At 33.9% G+C, this 15,420-nt stretch overlaps 1 protein-coding gene across 2 annotated transcripts in view; it reads left to right on the top strand.

The window, feature by feature from the left end:
• The window catches only part of kcnd1 (potassium voltage-gated channel, Shal-related subfamily, member 1), a 73,524-nt gene extending 58,104 nt beyond the window's left edge, over window positions 1-15,420 (top strand). The window contains exons 4-7 of one of the 2 annotated variants that reach the window (XM_067393515.1): window positions 3,178-3,200; window positions 13,116-13,197; window positions 13,314-13,552; window positions 14,884-15,420. In XM_067393515.1, coding sequence (XP_067249616.1) covers window positions 3,178-3,200; window positions 13,116-13,197; window positions 13,314-13,552; window positions 14,884-15,088 — 549 coding nt within the window. In that variant the 3' untranslated portion in view covers window positions 15,089-15,420. Of the gene's footprint in view, window positions 1-3,177; window positions 3,201-13,104; window positions 13,198-13,313; window positions 13,553-14,883 lie in introns of both variants that reach the window. The other variant, XM_067393514.1, reaches the window with a different exon arrangement.

Below are 15,420 nucleotides of genomic sequence, written 5' to 3' on the forward strand. Positions count from 1 at the left end.
AAATGTTGAAATTAATGTTAAGGTTAATAAAAGCTGTAGAAGTATTGGGTTAGACTTTATTTTAAGGTGTCCATGTTACAGTGTAATTATACATTTAAGTATTGAGTAATAATAATTAACTACATGTACTTACTTTAGGTTTAGGATGAGAGTTTGGTTTAGGGTTAATTGAAAGTAATTATGCATAATTTATAGTTATTACTTCAGTAACTACATGTAACATGTGTAACAATGACAATGTAAAATAGTGTTACCAAGTATTGTTTATTGTTAGTTCATGTTCGTTCAAATGAATCAAAAATCAAACAACATCCACACACACAAAAATGGGCCAAAAAAGCTTGCAAGAATGTATGGTCCAGAGGCCACAAAACGATATCGGGATCAACCCTTCATCAGTGCCAAAATCCTGAAAACATTTTGCACACTTAGTTTGCACTTTTGCACTTTATTTTTGGCCTCTGGACAATAAATACTTGTGAACTTTTTTGGCCTATTTTTCATGTGCGGATCATATTTGTGTTTTTTTTTTTTTTTTTTTTAATCTTTGTGCTATTTTTGCTATCTACACATCTCCAGAAGTTTTTGTATTTAATACATTTGTTTTTTTGTCTTGTGATGCGCTTTTCCAGTCTCTTTATCTAGTTCATCAGATTGTCTTTGTCCATTATTAATGTGTAACTTTCTTAGCTCAGAATTGCAAGATAAATTCCTCAGATTTTAAAAACCTAAAACTATAAAGTTTAATACAACACATTAAATCACAGTCAAACCCGGCAACAAGAGAATCTCAGCTCAGGCATCAAAGTATTCATATTCACAGCATGATATTGAGAATCATTAAAGCATAGCAAACCAGCTCATAAAAAGTACAGTATATTTTTCTGCTGCCAGCGTGCTGCTAAGCACAGAACAGATTTTTAAGATGTTAACGATCGTACAGTCATTTCAAACTCATCAAACAGTGTTACAGTACGTGTAAAGGTCAGTCATTTGGCCTCTGAGAATGCGTCAGTCTCACAAGAGCCTTGTAATAACAGCTTTTCATATGACCGCTGACATTCAGAGTCAGCTAAACACGGTTTTAGGACCTTACCCGGGGGGCTGTGTCCTTGCTGTGAGGAAATAGCAATTAACAACACTGAAGGAAGGGCACGAAATGAAAGGCAGGTGATGTCGGACAGGTGGGAGGCGCAGCAGTAATTACAGAGACCCTTTCAGGCAAGTCACTTCACTTGGCACTCATCTTGGTAACACCTCAAGGCAGCTTTTTCCAAGGGGTCAGTTTCAGGTTAGCATGGTTCAGTTAGCCCCCTGCTGGTAGATGCCATAATTACACCATCTGGAGGCCTGTAAGAACTGGAGATCCAGGAAAAAAAAACTTTAATGGTCAAAAGTTTGGAATAATTAAGAGTTTTTTATGTTTTTGAAAGAACTCTCTTATGGTACACTCACAATGGCTGCATTTATTTGATTTTATTTGAAAAAATATAGTCAAAACACTGATATTTTGAAATAGTTTTAAAAAGCTATTTTGTATTTGAATGTATTTTAAATTTCTTTTTTTTTTCCTTTGATGCAAGTTGAATTTTCAGCATCATTATTCTTCAGTGTCACATGATCCATCAGAAATCATTCTAATTTGCTGATTTGCTGCTCAAGAAACATTTTCTTATTATCAATAGTGAAAATGCTGGTGATGCTTGATATTTTTTTCAAAACAATGTTTCAATACCATTCAAAACTTTTGGGTAAGTAGGATTTTTTTAAACAAAAATAAGAAATTAGTAACTTTATTCAGCAAGGATGCATTAAATTGACATTTATAATGTTACAGTATAATCAAATAAGGTCAAAGTCACATAAATTCTATTCAGCAAATAATCCTTAAAAAAGTATCACTGTTTTCACAAAAATATTAAGCAGCACCACTGTTTTAACATTGATTACAATAAAAAAACATTATTAATAAATGAGCACCAAATAAGCATATTTTAATGATTTCTGAAGGATCAAATTCAGCTTTGCTATCACAGGAAAACATTATATTTTAAAATATCTTAAAATAGAAAACATTTCTTTTTAAATTGTAATTGTCACCTGTGGGTACTATAATAAGCGCACAAAGATGAAAAGTTCAAGGGAAACAGTCTTTAATCCAATAATACACAAAAACAGGCAGGAGAATCTCAGGAAACACATCCACTTCACAAAAACGAGACCGGACAAAGGACTGAACAAAACAGGGAGTATATATACACAGATTAAATGAGTTAATAAACTGAACGACAGGTGAACAGAATCATAATCACAGGAACAAACAGGCACACACTAGGAAACTAGGACACGCAGGCAAACAGGATCAGGGAAAACCGAACTAATACACAATTAAACCAAAACAGAATATAAGCATTACAGTAATAATATTTTTAATATATTACAGTTTTATTGTTTGATCAAATAAATGCAGCCTTAGTGAGACTTCTTTGAAAACATTAAAAAAAAGGTTTTTATTCTAAACTTTTGACCGGCAGTGTAACTTTGACCTGGTTCTCCTTCCTGGGTCTCTGTACCTCATGAAGTCATTTATCACAGTATGATTCAGCAGTTTGTAAAATATATCAACAGGTTATATTTACCCTTCCCGCGTATGGGTGTTTAACATTCTCAAATACCATTTTCTCTGCTGCATTAAGTAATATTAAGTATGATGTTTATTCCAATGGAAACAATCTCTTGCCCTTTTCCAATCACTGCCTTTATGAGGAAGCCCTGGTTATCATTATTCTGTGGTAATTGCCATCCCAGGGAAAACAAACCTGTTTAAATATCTGTTTCTCTCTGTGGTTTTATGTAATTATTTCACTCGTTGCAGTTCCTCGTGCCCCAGGATGTGTTCCCTGCGCTTGCTGTTGATCATGTTGCTCTTGTAATACATTCTGAATACAGAGTCTTCTTCACGGTTAAGAGCAGAAAATGAAGATATACAGTGTGAATAAGAGCGTATGGATTTTCCCATTTGTTTAACATAAATTCAAAGTTGCTTAAAGACTAAGAAAGAATAAAAGCAACGTGGTGCTTGTGGCTGCTTACTGTCCTAAGACATTTAGTTGACATCTATGGGTTTTTTATTTTATCATTCGCCAGGCAGTCTTTTGAGTCTATAGCATACATAAGAATAAGCTACAGTACACTGCAAAGTTTAATATGCATGTTATCGGTTTGTTCAAGTATAAGCAATAATAGTGATGCCTTAAGAATCTCTAATAAAAAATAAAAAAGGTAATTGCGACTTTTTATCTCACAATTCTGACTTTTTCTCACAATTGCAAGTTTATATCTCACAATTCTGACTTTTTTTTCTCAGAATTGCACGATATAAACTTAAAATTGTGTGATATAAAGTCAGAATGTCCAATTGTGAGGGAAAAAAGACTGATTTGTTTTTTTATAACAAATCAGAATTGTGAGTTTATATCTTGCAATTCTGAGAAAAAACTCAGAATTGTGAGAAAGTCAGAATTGCGTAATAAAAATTTGCAATTGCCAGAAAAAAAGTCCGAATTGCATTGAATTGAATTGTTACATCTCACAATTTTGACTTTATTTCATGCAATTCGGACTTTATATCACGCAATTCGGACTTTATAACTTGCAATTGCGAGTTTAAATCTCGCAGTCGTAAAAAAAAAATAGAATTGTAGGATAAAAAGTCACAATTACCTTTTTTTATTTATTTTTAATTTTATTTAGTAGCAGAAACAAGCTTCCATACTTTCTAAATAGTTAGTTATAATTTAAGTTTAGAAGGGTAATTCACCCAAAAATAAAAGTTTTGTCATTATTTACTCTTCCTCATGTTGTTCCAAAAATGTATTTCTTATGTGATTGTCCAAGCTGCTTTTCAGTGAAAGTGAATGTTGACCATTGCTGTCAGATAGCTTCTTTAATGTTGTACTATTTCTTTTAAGCAGGATTTACAGCTTGCATGATTTTTTGAAGTGCTTTGTGGTGTGTTGGTCTTGAAATCGTATCTGCCGCAGCCTCGTGGCCTGTCAGTTTATCAGATCATAACTGCAGGGATTAAAGCAGAGCTCTGTTCCATAAACACACCTTTTCCCACTGCTGAAATCCATCTTCACTATGCTGGAAAAGTAGCTGTATTCAGAGCGTGAGAGAGAGAGATTCAATCCGCTTCTTTACTAATGCGGCAGGTAGAGTTCTCCGGAATCTTCTCAGGTTGTGAAACCCACAATAATCCAATATTTACAATCCCCGAGTGAGGGGGTATTTTTTTCAGAATGGATCTATAAACCCATTACTAACAGGCCTGCAGTGCTATTTATAAATCAGACGAAGGCTTTTTTCAACTCTTCAGCCTATTCTGGCTTTGAATTTCTACTTAGGTCTTTCTTTTGTCTCTGTACACTGTTATTCAGCACTCAAGAGTCTGTGCAAGCCTTGACCTTCGATGAAAGGTCATTAGGAAATGTGCCAATTATGTGATTTATGTATGATTTACCTGTTCTTGTGTTGGCATAAATGTTCAAAAGTAAAAAAAAATCAGATGTTTTTTTTTTAAGGCTGTCAAAATTAACGCTTTAATTTTGCGCTTTTTTTTGTGTGTGTGTTAAAAATATTTAACGCAATTAACGCAGCAGTCATTTTTTATATCATTCATTCAAGTTCTTTTAAACCATTTAAGCAAGATAAGATCTGTCTGTGCATTTATGTCAAAATGCATGTTTTTGTAGAGTATTCTCGTAAATACACTCTTAAATGAGTTCAAAAGTCTTAAATGAACATAGAGTTGTGAGAAAATCAGATCTGTGTCATGTGCATTAGCTTTTAAAGTGACAGCAGACTAATAAACCTGCTGCTGTCTGTCATTAATGTTAATCAAAGAACAAAAGATAGAGAAAATCACTCGCTGCTTTTGACTGAATAACTTTTGTAGCTTTAATAAGAATTATTTTATATTCAATTTATAGTTTGTTTGTTCACTTAAATTAAAAGTTATATTTTTCAAAAACTATTAAATGTTAAAAACATTGTGTGTATGTTCATTTATACTGTAATGTTGAATGGCTGTAATTAATGGCTAAAATTGCATGAAAAAATCCATTTAATAGAGGCATCAATATCAGTGATTCTGCCCTTTATTCACAGTACTTAGGAAAAAGATTCCATTAAAAACATATTTAAAATATATCTTCATTAATTATGTAAATATACATTAATTTGGAATTACAATGTGAAATTATTACAATATAAAATATATTAATATGCAAATAAGTTTGGTTAATTACAGAAAAATATGTGATTAATTAGCTAAGTTTTTAATCGATTGACAGCACTAGCTTTTATAAACAATTTATACAAAATGCAGCATTATATTTAGTGGCGCTTACTAAAGCAAGTATAACAATAATAATTATAATTAAATTTGATTAAAAATTATTGTTGCTGCTGTTTTGTTGATATTGTTATTGTTAATCATAATTTTGTTTGCCTCAGTATTTACTATAATAATCATAATTTTTTATAAATATAGTAAAAATATATATTTTTTTTTGGAAGCACCACTAAATATAAAACTATTTTTTCAATAATAATCATTTATTTTTAAGTACGTTAATTATTAAACTTCATCTTGTAATTAAGTAACTCATCCTGGACTATTTGACATTTTGAACTGGGAAGCAACCACTTATCAACACTCTCAGGAAAAAAAAAGGGTAAAAAAGTTGTCACTGGGACTGGACCCCTTCAAAAGGTACTCATATGCACCATTTGGGTACTAATGTGTACCTTTAAGGTACTAATATACACCCTTTAGGGGTAAATAATGCTCAAAGTTGTACCTTTTGACAGGGTACCACCCCAGTGACAGCTCTTGTATCTTTTTTTTCTGAGAGTGAACAGCCTAGCAACTAGGGATGTTGCGGTGACGGATTTTTTCCACCGGTTAATCGACGTGTAAAAAAACCGGTAATCCCGGTGTTTCAAAGCAGCTTTACATATTAGAAGCACAGAAAAAAAAGGGAAGTGGTTAAAACTGTACAAGCAAGCGTGGTAATATGTAACATATACAAGATGGTGCTACATTAAGCCAATGTCGGCTGACTTCCAGGGGTGGAAAAAAACCCCTAGGAGAAAAACCCAGCGTGCTAGCACTGGGAAAAAAGTCCTAGGAGGGAAAAAACCCCTTGGAAGATATATATATGTAAATGTATATGGAGATCAAAATCTGAATTGTACATTTTTATAATAGAGATTAAAAATCGATTATATATAAATATATGTAAGCGGATACTGGGATTAAAAATCTGAATTATAGATGCAGCCAGAATTGGATCTTTAGGCCCATTGTCTCCTGGGCTACGTTGTAGTCAGGTCCAGACGCAGGTTCTCCATCTGACCTGGATACGGCCTGGATCCAGCACCCGGCAAACCTCAGGATAAGCAGAGAGACAGATATTAGCGTAGATGCCATTCTTATTCTGATGTACAGGTATATCTAGTGTTATAGGAAATGTTCTCGGTTCCGGCCGACCTAATTATTGCAGCGTAACAATCCTTTAACGGATTTGAAAAATGTTAATGTATTGATAATGTGTTATGTGTGTGCAAGAGCAAAGAGATGTGTTTTTAGTCTAGATTTAAACTGACAGAGTGTGTCTGCTTCCCGAACAATGCTAGGAAGATTGTTCCAGAGTTTAGGTGCTAAATAGGAAAAGGATCTGCCGCCTTCAGTTGATTTTGATATTCTGGGTATTATCAACTGGCCTAAATTCTGAGATCGCAATAAACGTGAAGGACTATAATGCATTAAGAGCTCACTTAGGTTCTGGGGAGCTAAACCATTTAGAGCTTTATAAGTAAGTAGCAAGATTTTAAAATCTATACGATGTTTAATAGGGAGCCAATGTAATGTTGACAGAACTGGGCTAATATGGTCATACTTTCTGGTTCTAGTAAGAACTCTAGCTGCCGCATTTTGAACCAACTGTAGTTTGTTTAAAAGCCTAGCAGAACAACCACCCAGTAGAGCGTTACAATAATCTAGTCTTGAGGTCATGAATGCATGAACCAACTGTTCCGCATTTGTCATTGAGAGCATATGTCGTAATTTAGATATATTTTTTAGATGGAAGAAGGCGGTTTTACAGATACTAGAAACATGACTTTCAAATGAAAGATTGGTATCAAAGAGCACACCCAGGTTCCTAACTGAGGACGAAGGTTTAATGGAGCACCCGTCAAGTGTTAGAGAGTATTCAAGGTTTTTTCGTGAGGAAATTTTTGGTCCAAAGATTAGGATATCAGTTTTTTCTGAATTTAATAATAAGAAATTTCTTGTCATCCAGTTTTTAATGTCAGCTATGCATTCTGTTAGTTTTGTGAATTTGTAGGTTTCATCAGGGCACGAGGAAATATAGAGCTGAGTATCGTCAGCGTAGCAGTGAAAACTAACACCATGCTTCCTAATTATCTCTCCTAAGGGCAGCATGTACAGAGTGAAAAGCAACGGTCCTAATACTGAGCCTTGTGATACCCCATATTTAACCTGTGATCGATACGACATCTCTTCATTAACTACCACAGACTGATAACGGTCAGATAAGTGTGATTTGAACCATGCCAAAGCAATTCCACTAATGCCAATATAGTTTTCAAGTCTTTTTAAAAGAATGTTATGATCGATAGTGTCAAAAGCAGCACTGAGATTTAATAACACTAATAGAGAAATACAGCCACGATCGGATGATAGGAGTAGATCGTTTGTAACTCTAACGAGAGCAGTCTCAGTACTATGGTATGGTCTAAATCCTGACTGGAAATCCTCACAGATTCCATTTCTTTCTAAAAAGGAACACAGTTGTGTTGAAACTGCCTTTTCTAGTATCTTTGACAGAAAAGGTAGATTCGAGATTGGCCTGTAATTTACTAAATCTCTCGGATCTAGTTGAGGTTTTTTAATAAGAGGTTTGATAATAGCCTGCTTAAAGGTTTTTGGCACGTGTCCTAGTGTTAAAGATGAATTAATTATATCAAGAAGTGGACCACAATAAGACACTCGCTTGTATTACACACATCTTTATTGCAAAATGAATAATAACTTAACACACCATGCAAAAACTAAACAAAAGCACTTATGAAACACCTTTAAAGTGCATTTATTAACAAAACGAACCACTGCACACATCGTGCAAGTATCAAACAAGAAATTATATAAAAAAAAATCACTATTCGTTAAATAAAGTGCCTGCCTTTTTCAGCAAAAAAACAAAACAAAACAAAAAACCCCGCACAACCATCGAATATGAAACGAACGAACATCAAAAACTTCGTTAAATAAGGTAGCCTACCCGAATAATCACTGGACACTTAAGTGCAAAAAAAAAAAAACTAATATAAAAATTAAAATCACGTTAAGCTGTTAAAAAAAGAGGTAGGCCTATTAACTGCATACACCATACAAAAAAATTATAAATAGGCTAAATGAGAAACAATAAACGAAAAACCTTCATTTTAAATTGCAACAGGGAACAAAACGTGATCACACTGCTTGTTGCATACATTCTTACATATTCCTGGCCAGAAAAGCCAACATATTTACCATTTCTGGTTTCAAAAGAGATCTTGTTGGGGTGATTATGTTTCCCATCGTGCTGAACACTCTCTCAGATGCGCAGCTTGTTGCACAAACAGAAAGATATTTTTTGGCTACTTTTGCCAAAACGGGGAGCCTAATCAAAGTGTTACCTCCGGATGCTGCCACTTTCATCAGGCAAAGTTTACAGGTTGCCTCGTTAACGTTTTCAGGTTCCCTGTTGGCATTTGGTTTGAATCCAAAATATTTCCAAATAGGTGCTTTGCATTTCGCTTTGAAACCAGATCTTCCGCCATCCTTTGCCAGTTAGCTCGCCTCACTCTCCTCAAATGATAAATGAAATCGGACACCGGCTGCTGCTTTACTGCGGCGCTCGTTCCGCTTACGCTAAATTACGAAAGCACGTAGTCACTAACTGAATTAAGTGCTTTATTGCTATAGGCTAAAACTTCAACACGATGGGGACGGTGCCGGTGGTCAAGTGCTATGACCGGTAGGTGGGTTAAACACTGTGTATCACCGGTAACACCGACTATGGCAACAAGCCTACTAGCAACCACCCTGAACACTCCAGCATCATCATCTTAACCATTAAATGTACTGTATTTGCAAGATTTCTTCATCTTTTCTAACCCTGGAGCTCTCAGAACACCCCCCCCTCCACACACACACTCACCAGTACAGCCTGTGTAGATGCTAATCATGGGTAGTTTTGTTATCCAATGGCTGTATCTCTTGTCTCCACTGAGAAAATTGTGTTGTTAATGTGACGTTCCTATCAGCGCTTTTTTAACAATGGAATTGTCAGTGATTGATGGTTTAATACCCTCTGAGGTTCCTCTGCTCTCCTTTTCCTGATGGAGTGTTCAGAAAGACAGTGTTGCAGCCCGTGGATTTGACTGAAATGTTTTTATTTGGGATTTATTGCTTTCGTATCTGCGATTGGGTGGCAGAAAAATTCACTTTGGGTTCCCCGGTCAAACAGGAAATAGATTATGACAAATTGAGCTTCTTTAATTTTCTCATTTTGCGTCGCACCGAAGGACGTATCACATTCAGCTTTTTCTCAGTTGTTGTTGTTGTCAAGATAACGTAGTGGGTGCTTTATTGAAACAGCTCTGTAGAATTTGTTTGCTCACACACTTGTGCTTTAGGGCATTTTTAAATGTAGTTCCCGTGTTGAATTATATGGGAGTGAAATGCTTTGTATTATGTTTGCTGTTGTCTCAGTTCCAGATCCGTTCTGTAGGACCACAAAGGATTGAGATGTTTTGGTTTTTCCATCTAGGAAGTGGAATTGCTTTTTGCTCCCACTCACGTCCTACGTGATCAAACTTTCCCAAATGTTTTGGGCGGTATAGCTGTGTCATTCCATTCTACTTGGGACTTTTTGTTTAGCAAAAACAAACCTAATTGTGCTTGGGTCCAATTATTGATGATCTTATCTGCCCCGACTCACTCTGCCATCCTTGGTTTCGGCTGACGGGGCACTTCCTGCGTGGCAGACAGAGCAGTCCTTGCTCCTTCCTGACTGTCACAGCCTCTCTGAACAGCCTGTCCTCTCTTTCCATGATAAGATCGGCTGCTTTAAAGGCTTCTGATGGGCTGCTTCTAGATGGCAGCCGGAATGGCGATAAACCACCTTGACTTGAGCTGCAAGAGCTTGGGGGCCAGATGGTATCGAGGAAGCATAAAAGGGAGACACAGAGACTGATGTTTCTTGAGAGACTTGTTCTTCAGTACACGACATCCTTGCATGTGATCGTTTTACAACGAGAGGTTATAGAGGTTACCGGATACATGCGAATGGCATCAAGGACAGCGGTCTGTCTCGGGAGGAAGTTGCGCGGTAAAGTAAGGTCAAATCACAGGTGACATGAGGGCAGTGAAGGTTTTAACCCACTGCAACTACATTGCAATGATTAAAGCAGTTAAATAATGCCTTGTAATTTATGTAATTATGGATTAAAACTTCAAAGAACAGCAGCTCTGTATCATAGCAACAAGTTTTGCAGGAACAAAATTTGAATCTCCCAGCAAGCCAAAGTCACACAACATGATCACTGCCTACTCACTATATTGCTGACTGATTTAGATCATTTAGCTGACTTCCATATACATATTGTTTCTGTAATATTTTTTCCTAATTCTTAATATTTTTACTGTAGTTACAGAAAAATGGAAACAATTTAGATTGTGTTGTAATATATATACATATACCATTCATACATAGGTCACTACAGTGGACAAATATTCACAAAATTATAAAACCTATACACTGCCACCATGTGGCAAGCTGCTGTATGTGGAATCTTTTTCTCCAAACCAAGATTGCCAATGGCTACTCAGAAATGCCAAGTTGCTCTGGAATACCCATCCATTCCTTCTATCCTAGGAGTCTCTTGCAGGAAAAACATCTAAGGAGTTATATCATTGATTTAGCAGTATTGAAGTATTGATTTTAGAATGGAGGAAATTCTGATTAATCATCTGTCCATTAAATTGGACATCATGCATTACTATTTCAGCTACAATTCATACTGTTACTGTGACTGTTGTTCTTGAAAATACTTTAGCTGCAGTAACTTTTTTTGGCTGTAAATAAATGTATTTGTGTTATTACAATGTATTTTGCAGTTGCACTCGTTACATCATAAAAGTAATCTGATTACATAATGCACATTACTTGTAATGCTTTACTTGTTACATCATAAAAGTAATCAGATTACATAAGGGACATTGCTAGTAATGCTTTACTCATTGCATCAAAAAAGTAATGATTGCATAATGCACATTACTTGTAATGCTTTACTTGTTACATCAAAAAAGTAATCTGATTACATAATGCACATTACTTGTAATGCTTTACTTGTTACATCAAAAAAGTAATCTGATTACATAATGCACATTACTTATAATACTTTACTTGTAACATCATAAAAGTAATCTGATTACATAATGCACATTACTTGTAATGCTTTACTTGTTACATCAAAAAAGTAATCTGATTACATAATGCACATTACTTATAATGCTTTACTTGTTACATCAAAAAAGTAATCTGATTACATAATGCACATTACTTGTAATGCTTTACTTGTTACATCAAAAAAGTAATCTGATTACATAATGCACATTACTTATAATGCTTTACTTGTAACATCATAAAAGTAATCAGATTACATAATGCACATTACTTGTAATGCATTACTTGTTACATGAAAAAAGTAATGATTACATAATGCATGTTACTTGTAAAGTGTTACCCTCAACACTGCTCATTTCAGATGAGACTGAAAACATCTGATCGCTAGTTTTTCGACTGTCTGAAAACATCAGTAGATCAATGTAGATTTCAGAAATGTGTCCATTTTTAACATAATCAGAATTATCAGCTAATAAAGGTAAATCAGCGTGCTCTAGACTGGAGGGAGCATGAGTGTTTTCTACACAGTCTGAGTTGGGTTACCATAAAGTTGTGCCACCAGATCTTATGTTCTTATATCAAAGACGCAAAGTTCAACTTGTATGAAATTCTCCTCTGGTTGAAACAGAACAAACTCAATTGGGTTTTTAATAATTGAAGCTCTATGATATTTTTTGGGTAAAACTTTACAATAAGGTTCATTAGTTAACATTAGTTAACATGAACTAATAATGCACTTATACAGCATTTATTAATCTTTGTTCTTTTAATCATTTACTAATACAATATTAAAATCTCGTTAGCATTAGTTAATGCACTGTGAACTAACATAAACAAAGAACAAATGTATTTTCATTAACATTTACAAAGATGAATGAATACAGTAACAAATGTATTGCTCATGGTTAGTTCATGTTAGTTAATACACTAACGTTTAACTAATGAATCTTATTGTAAAGTATTACCATTTTTGGTATATATTTTATAGTTTTCATGTGATTTTATATAATTTTATTCATTGGTTTGTTCCTGACTAAAACAAATCCTGACTGAAGTTGTCCTAATTCATGCGTAAAAGAGATTTATCCTGTTTCAGGCTATCTATCTGTCTGTCTATCTATCTATCTATCTATCTATCTATCTATCTATCTATCTATCTGTCTGTCTATCTATCTATCTATCTATCTATCTATCTCTCTATCTATCTAATTAATAATATATTTAATTTAAAAAGTGATGACTATATGACTATAATGACTATAATGTGTTCTTAAATCTTTTTTTTTTTTTCAAAAAATAATCAATAGCAATATGTCTGAGGGTGAAAAATTTCTTTTATAAAACTTATTGGAGATGACGGTGAACAAAATGTTTTTGTTCTTTAACAAAAATAAACCTGAAGTCTTGATTATGCTAATATCCTCTGAAGGCTGTAAATAGTCGTGGTCTCTTTAAATAGATCTGTGTCCACATAAGATTGATGTTTTAAGGTGCTTGTATCTAAAGACATGGTTTTTATGGATCGCCTTAAATAAACTATTGTGGTGTTTTTATATCTCAGTTTCGAGAGAGTGACAGTGCTCTGTGTCTGAAGAACAGATCTTCTTTTGAGCACCAACATCATCACCTGCTACATTGTCTGGAAAAGACAACCGTAAGTACAGCTCTTGTGCTCAGCCTGTTACTGGACACAAATTATTATGCATTTCTCAATCAAAGTGCATGATCCAGAAGGTTTCATTAAGCATTTCCTCCTGTAATTTCCAACAGAATCATGAGTTCACAGATGAGCTGACGTTCAGTGAGATGTGTATGACTGAGTCGGTAGGCTATCGTACCAGCCGCAGCACTTCCATCTCTAGCCAGCAGGGGGTGACAACGTCCTGCTGCCCCCGCAGAGCTAAGAGAAGAGCCATCCGCCTCGCCAACTCCACCGTATCCGTCAGCCGGGGCAGCGTACAGGAGCTGGACACCCTGCAAGTGCACAAAACCTCTGCTGGACCACAAAGGTATGACAGACCATGATGATATGTCATTTTCACTCCAAAATCAAAGGAAAGAAAAAAAGTATTGTGAAAAACCTAAAAATAAACTTGACTCTATTTTGCATAAAGAAAATTAGTATTTTTTGCACCATTACAATTATATATATCATGTATATATCATTATTATTATATCATTATTATACATATATATAGCATGTATACTGTATGTATGTGTGTATATATAAACACATACTGTACATACATACATACATACATAAAAATTTCCTTAATTTTAATATTAATTTTATTTTTATTTTTTTCCATTTTTTAAGAAATAATTTTATCCAGCAAGGATGCTTTAAATTGATACAAAAAAAACAATGTTTTTTAACATTCTATTAGGAATAAATTGCATTGTGAAATATTAAAATAAATTATTTTACATTGTGATAATACTTCACAATATTACTGTTTTTATTGTATTTTTATTTACATAAATGCAACCTTGGTGATCATAAGAGACTTCCAAAAACAGTAAATAATCAACTATAATGAATATTTTACATATAAGTACTATATCATTATAGGTTCATTCACTATAGGTTATGTTGTTTTATAATTATGATTTTAATTATTTGCATTAAATGATTTTAATTTATTTATAGTATATATATATATATATATATATATATATATATATATATATATATATATATAGCTTTATTTTTCATATGTTTTAATAACTATAAATAATTAATATTTTATTTTATGTTTATTCATTACAGTAATTGACATTCTTCTTAAGATGTCTAAAATAATTCTTATATTTTTCTCCTATAATTTTTTGTTGTCATAATAGATCATTTATATAGCCTAATAATGAAGATGTCAATATTAAATACAACATAATTTCTAAAAAATATTTTTTACACACTAGTAGATACAGCTGTTTTTTACTGTAATTTTTCAAAAAAAAAAAAAGTGTATATATATGTATATATATATGTATATGTATATATATTTTTTTCAAAAAAAAAAAAGTATATATATATATATATATATATATATATATATATATATATATATATATATATACTTTTTTTTTGAAAAAAATATATATACATATACATATATATATATATATATATATATATATATATATATATATATATATATATATATATATATATATATATATATGTTTATGTATATATATGTTTATGACTCCAACAAAAACAATAACTTATATAACAATTACACTGGTATAATTGTTATAACTTTATGTAACAATTACATTGGTATCCCATCTAACCTCTAACTTTTTTCTTCTGTGCACGCGTGTGTGTGCATCCAAGCAGCCGCTCCAGTCTCAACGCCCGGACAGAAGACCTGAAGCTAAACTGTGAGGATAGAGATTTCACAGCGGCTATAATCAGTATACCCACCCCTCCCGCCAACACTCCTGACGAGAGTCTGCCGCCCTCTCCTGCCATTCCCGGAATCTTGCGCAACTCTCGCTCTTCCTTCACCCATGAGACAGTGAAGATCTCCTCCTTATAACCGCCACAAGCACACAAGCATCCCTCTATTGCACAACAGAAAGGAAGCGATGGGGGCTTCTCCCAGGAAGAGCGCAACGCCACAGAAAAGACTAAGTGCATCTCGTAACGAATCTGCTTCATTCCAAATCGACAATTCGACGCGGACTCGCATGAGCTGACGTGTTTTTTTGTTCGTACGCGCTTGGAGGAGACTGAAAAGACAAACTCAATCAGACGCATTTTACAATGATAAATCAGCAGTTATAGTGGCACAGAAGGCCTTTTACTTTTAAAGATATGCAATGTTTCAACAAGCAGGAATTATGCCTATACATCCACTGCGTAATACAG

Source organism: Chanodichthys erythropterus, chromosome 9 (assembly GCF_024489055.1).
Source record: "Chanodichthys erythropterus isolate Z2021 chromosome 9, ASM2448905v1, whole genome shotgun sequence".
NCBI classification, from domain to species: Eukaryota; Metazoa; Chordata; class Actinopteri; order Cypriniformes; family Xenocyprididae; genus Chanodichthys; species Chanodichthys erythropterus.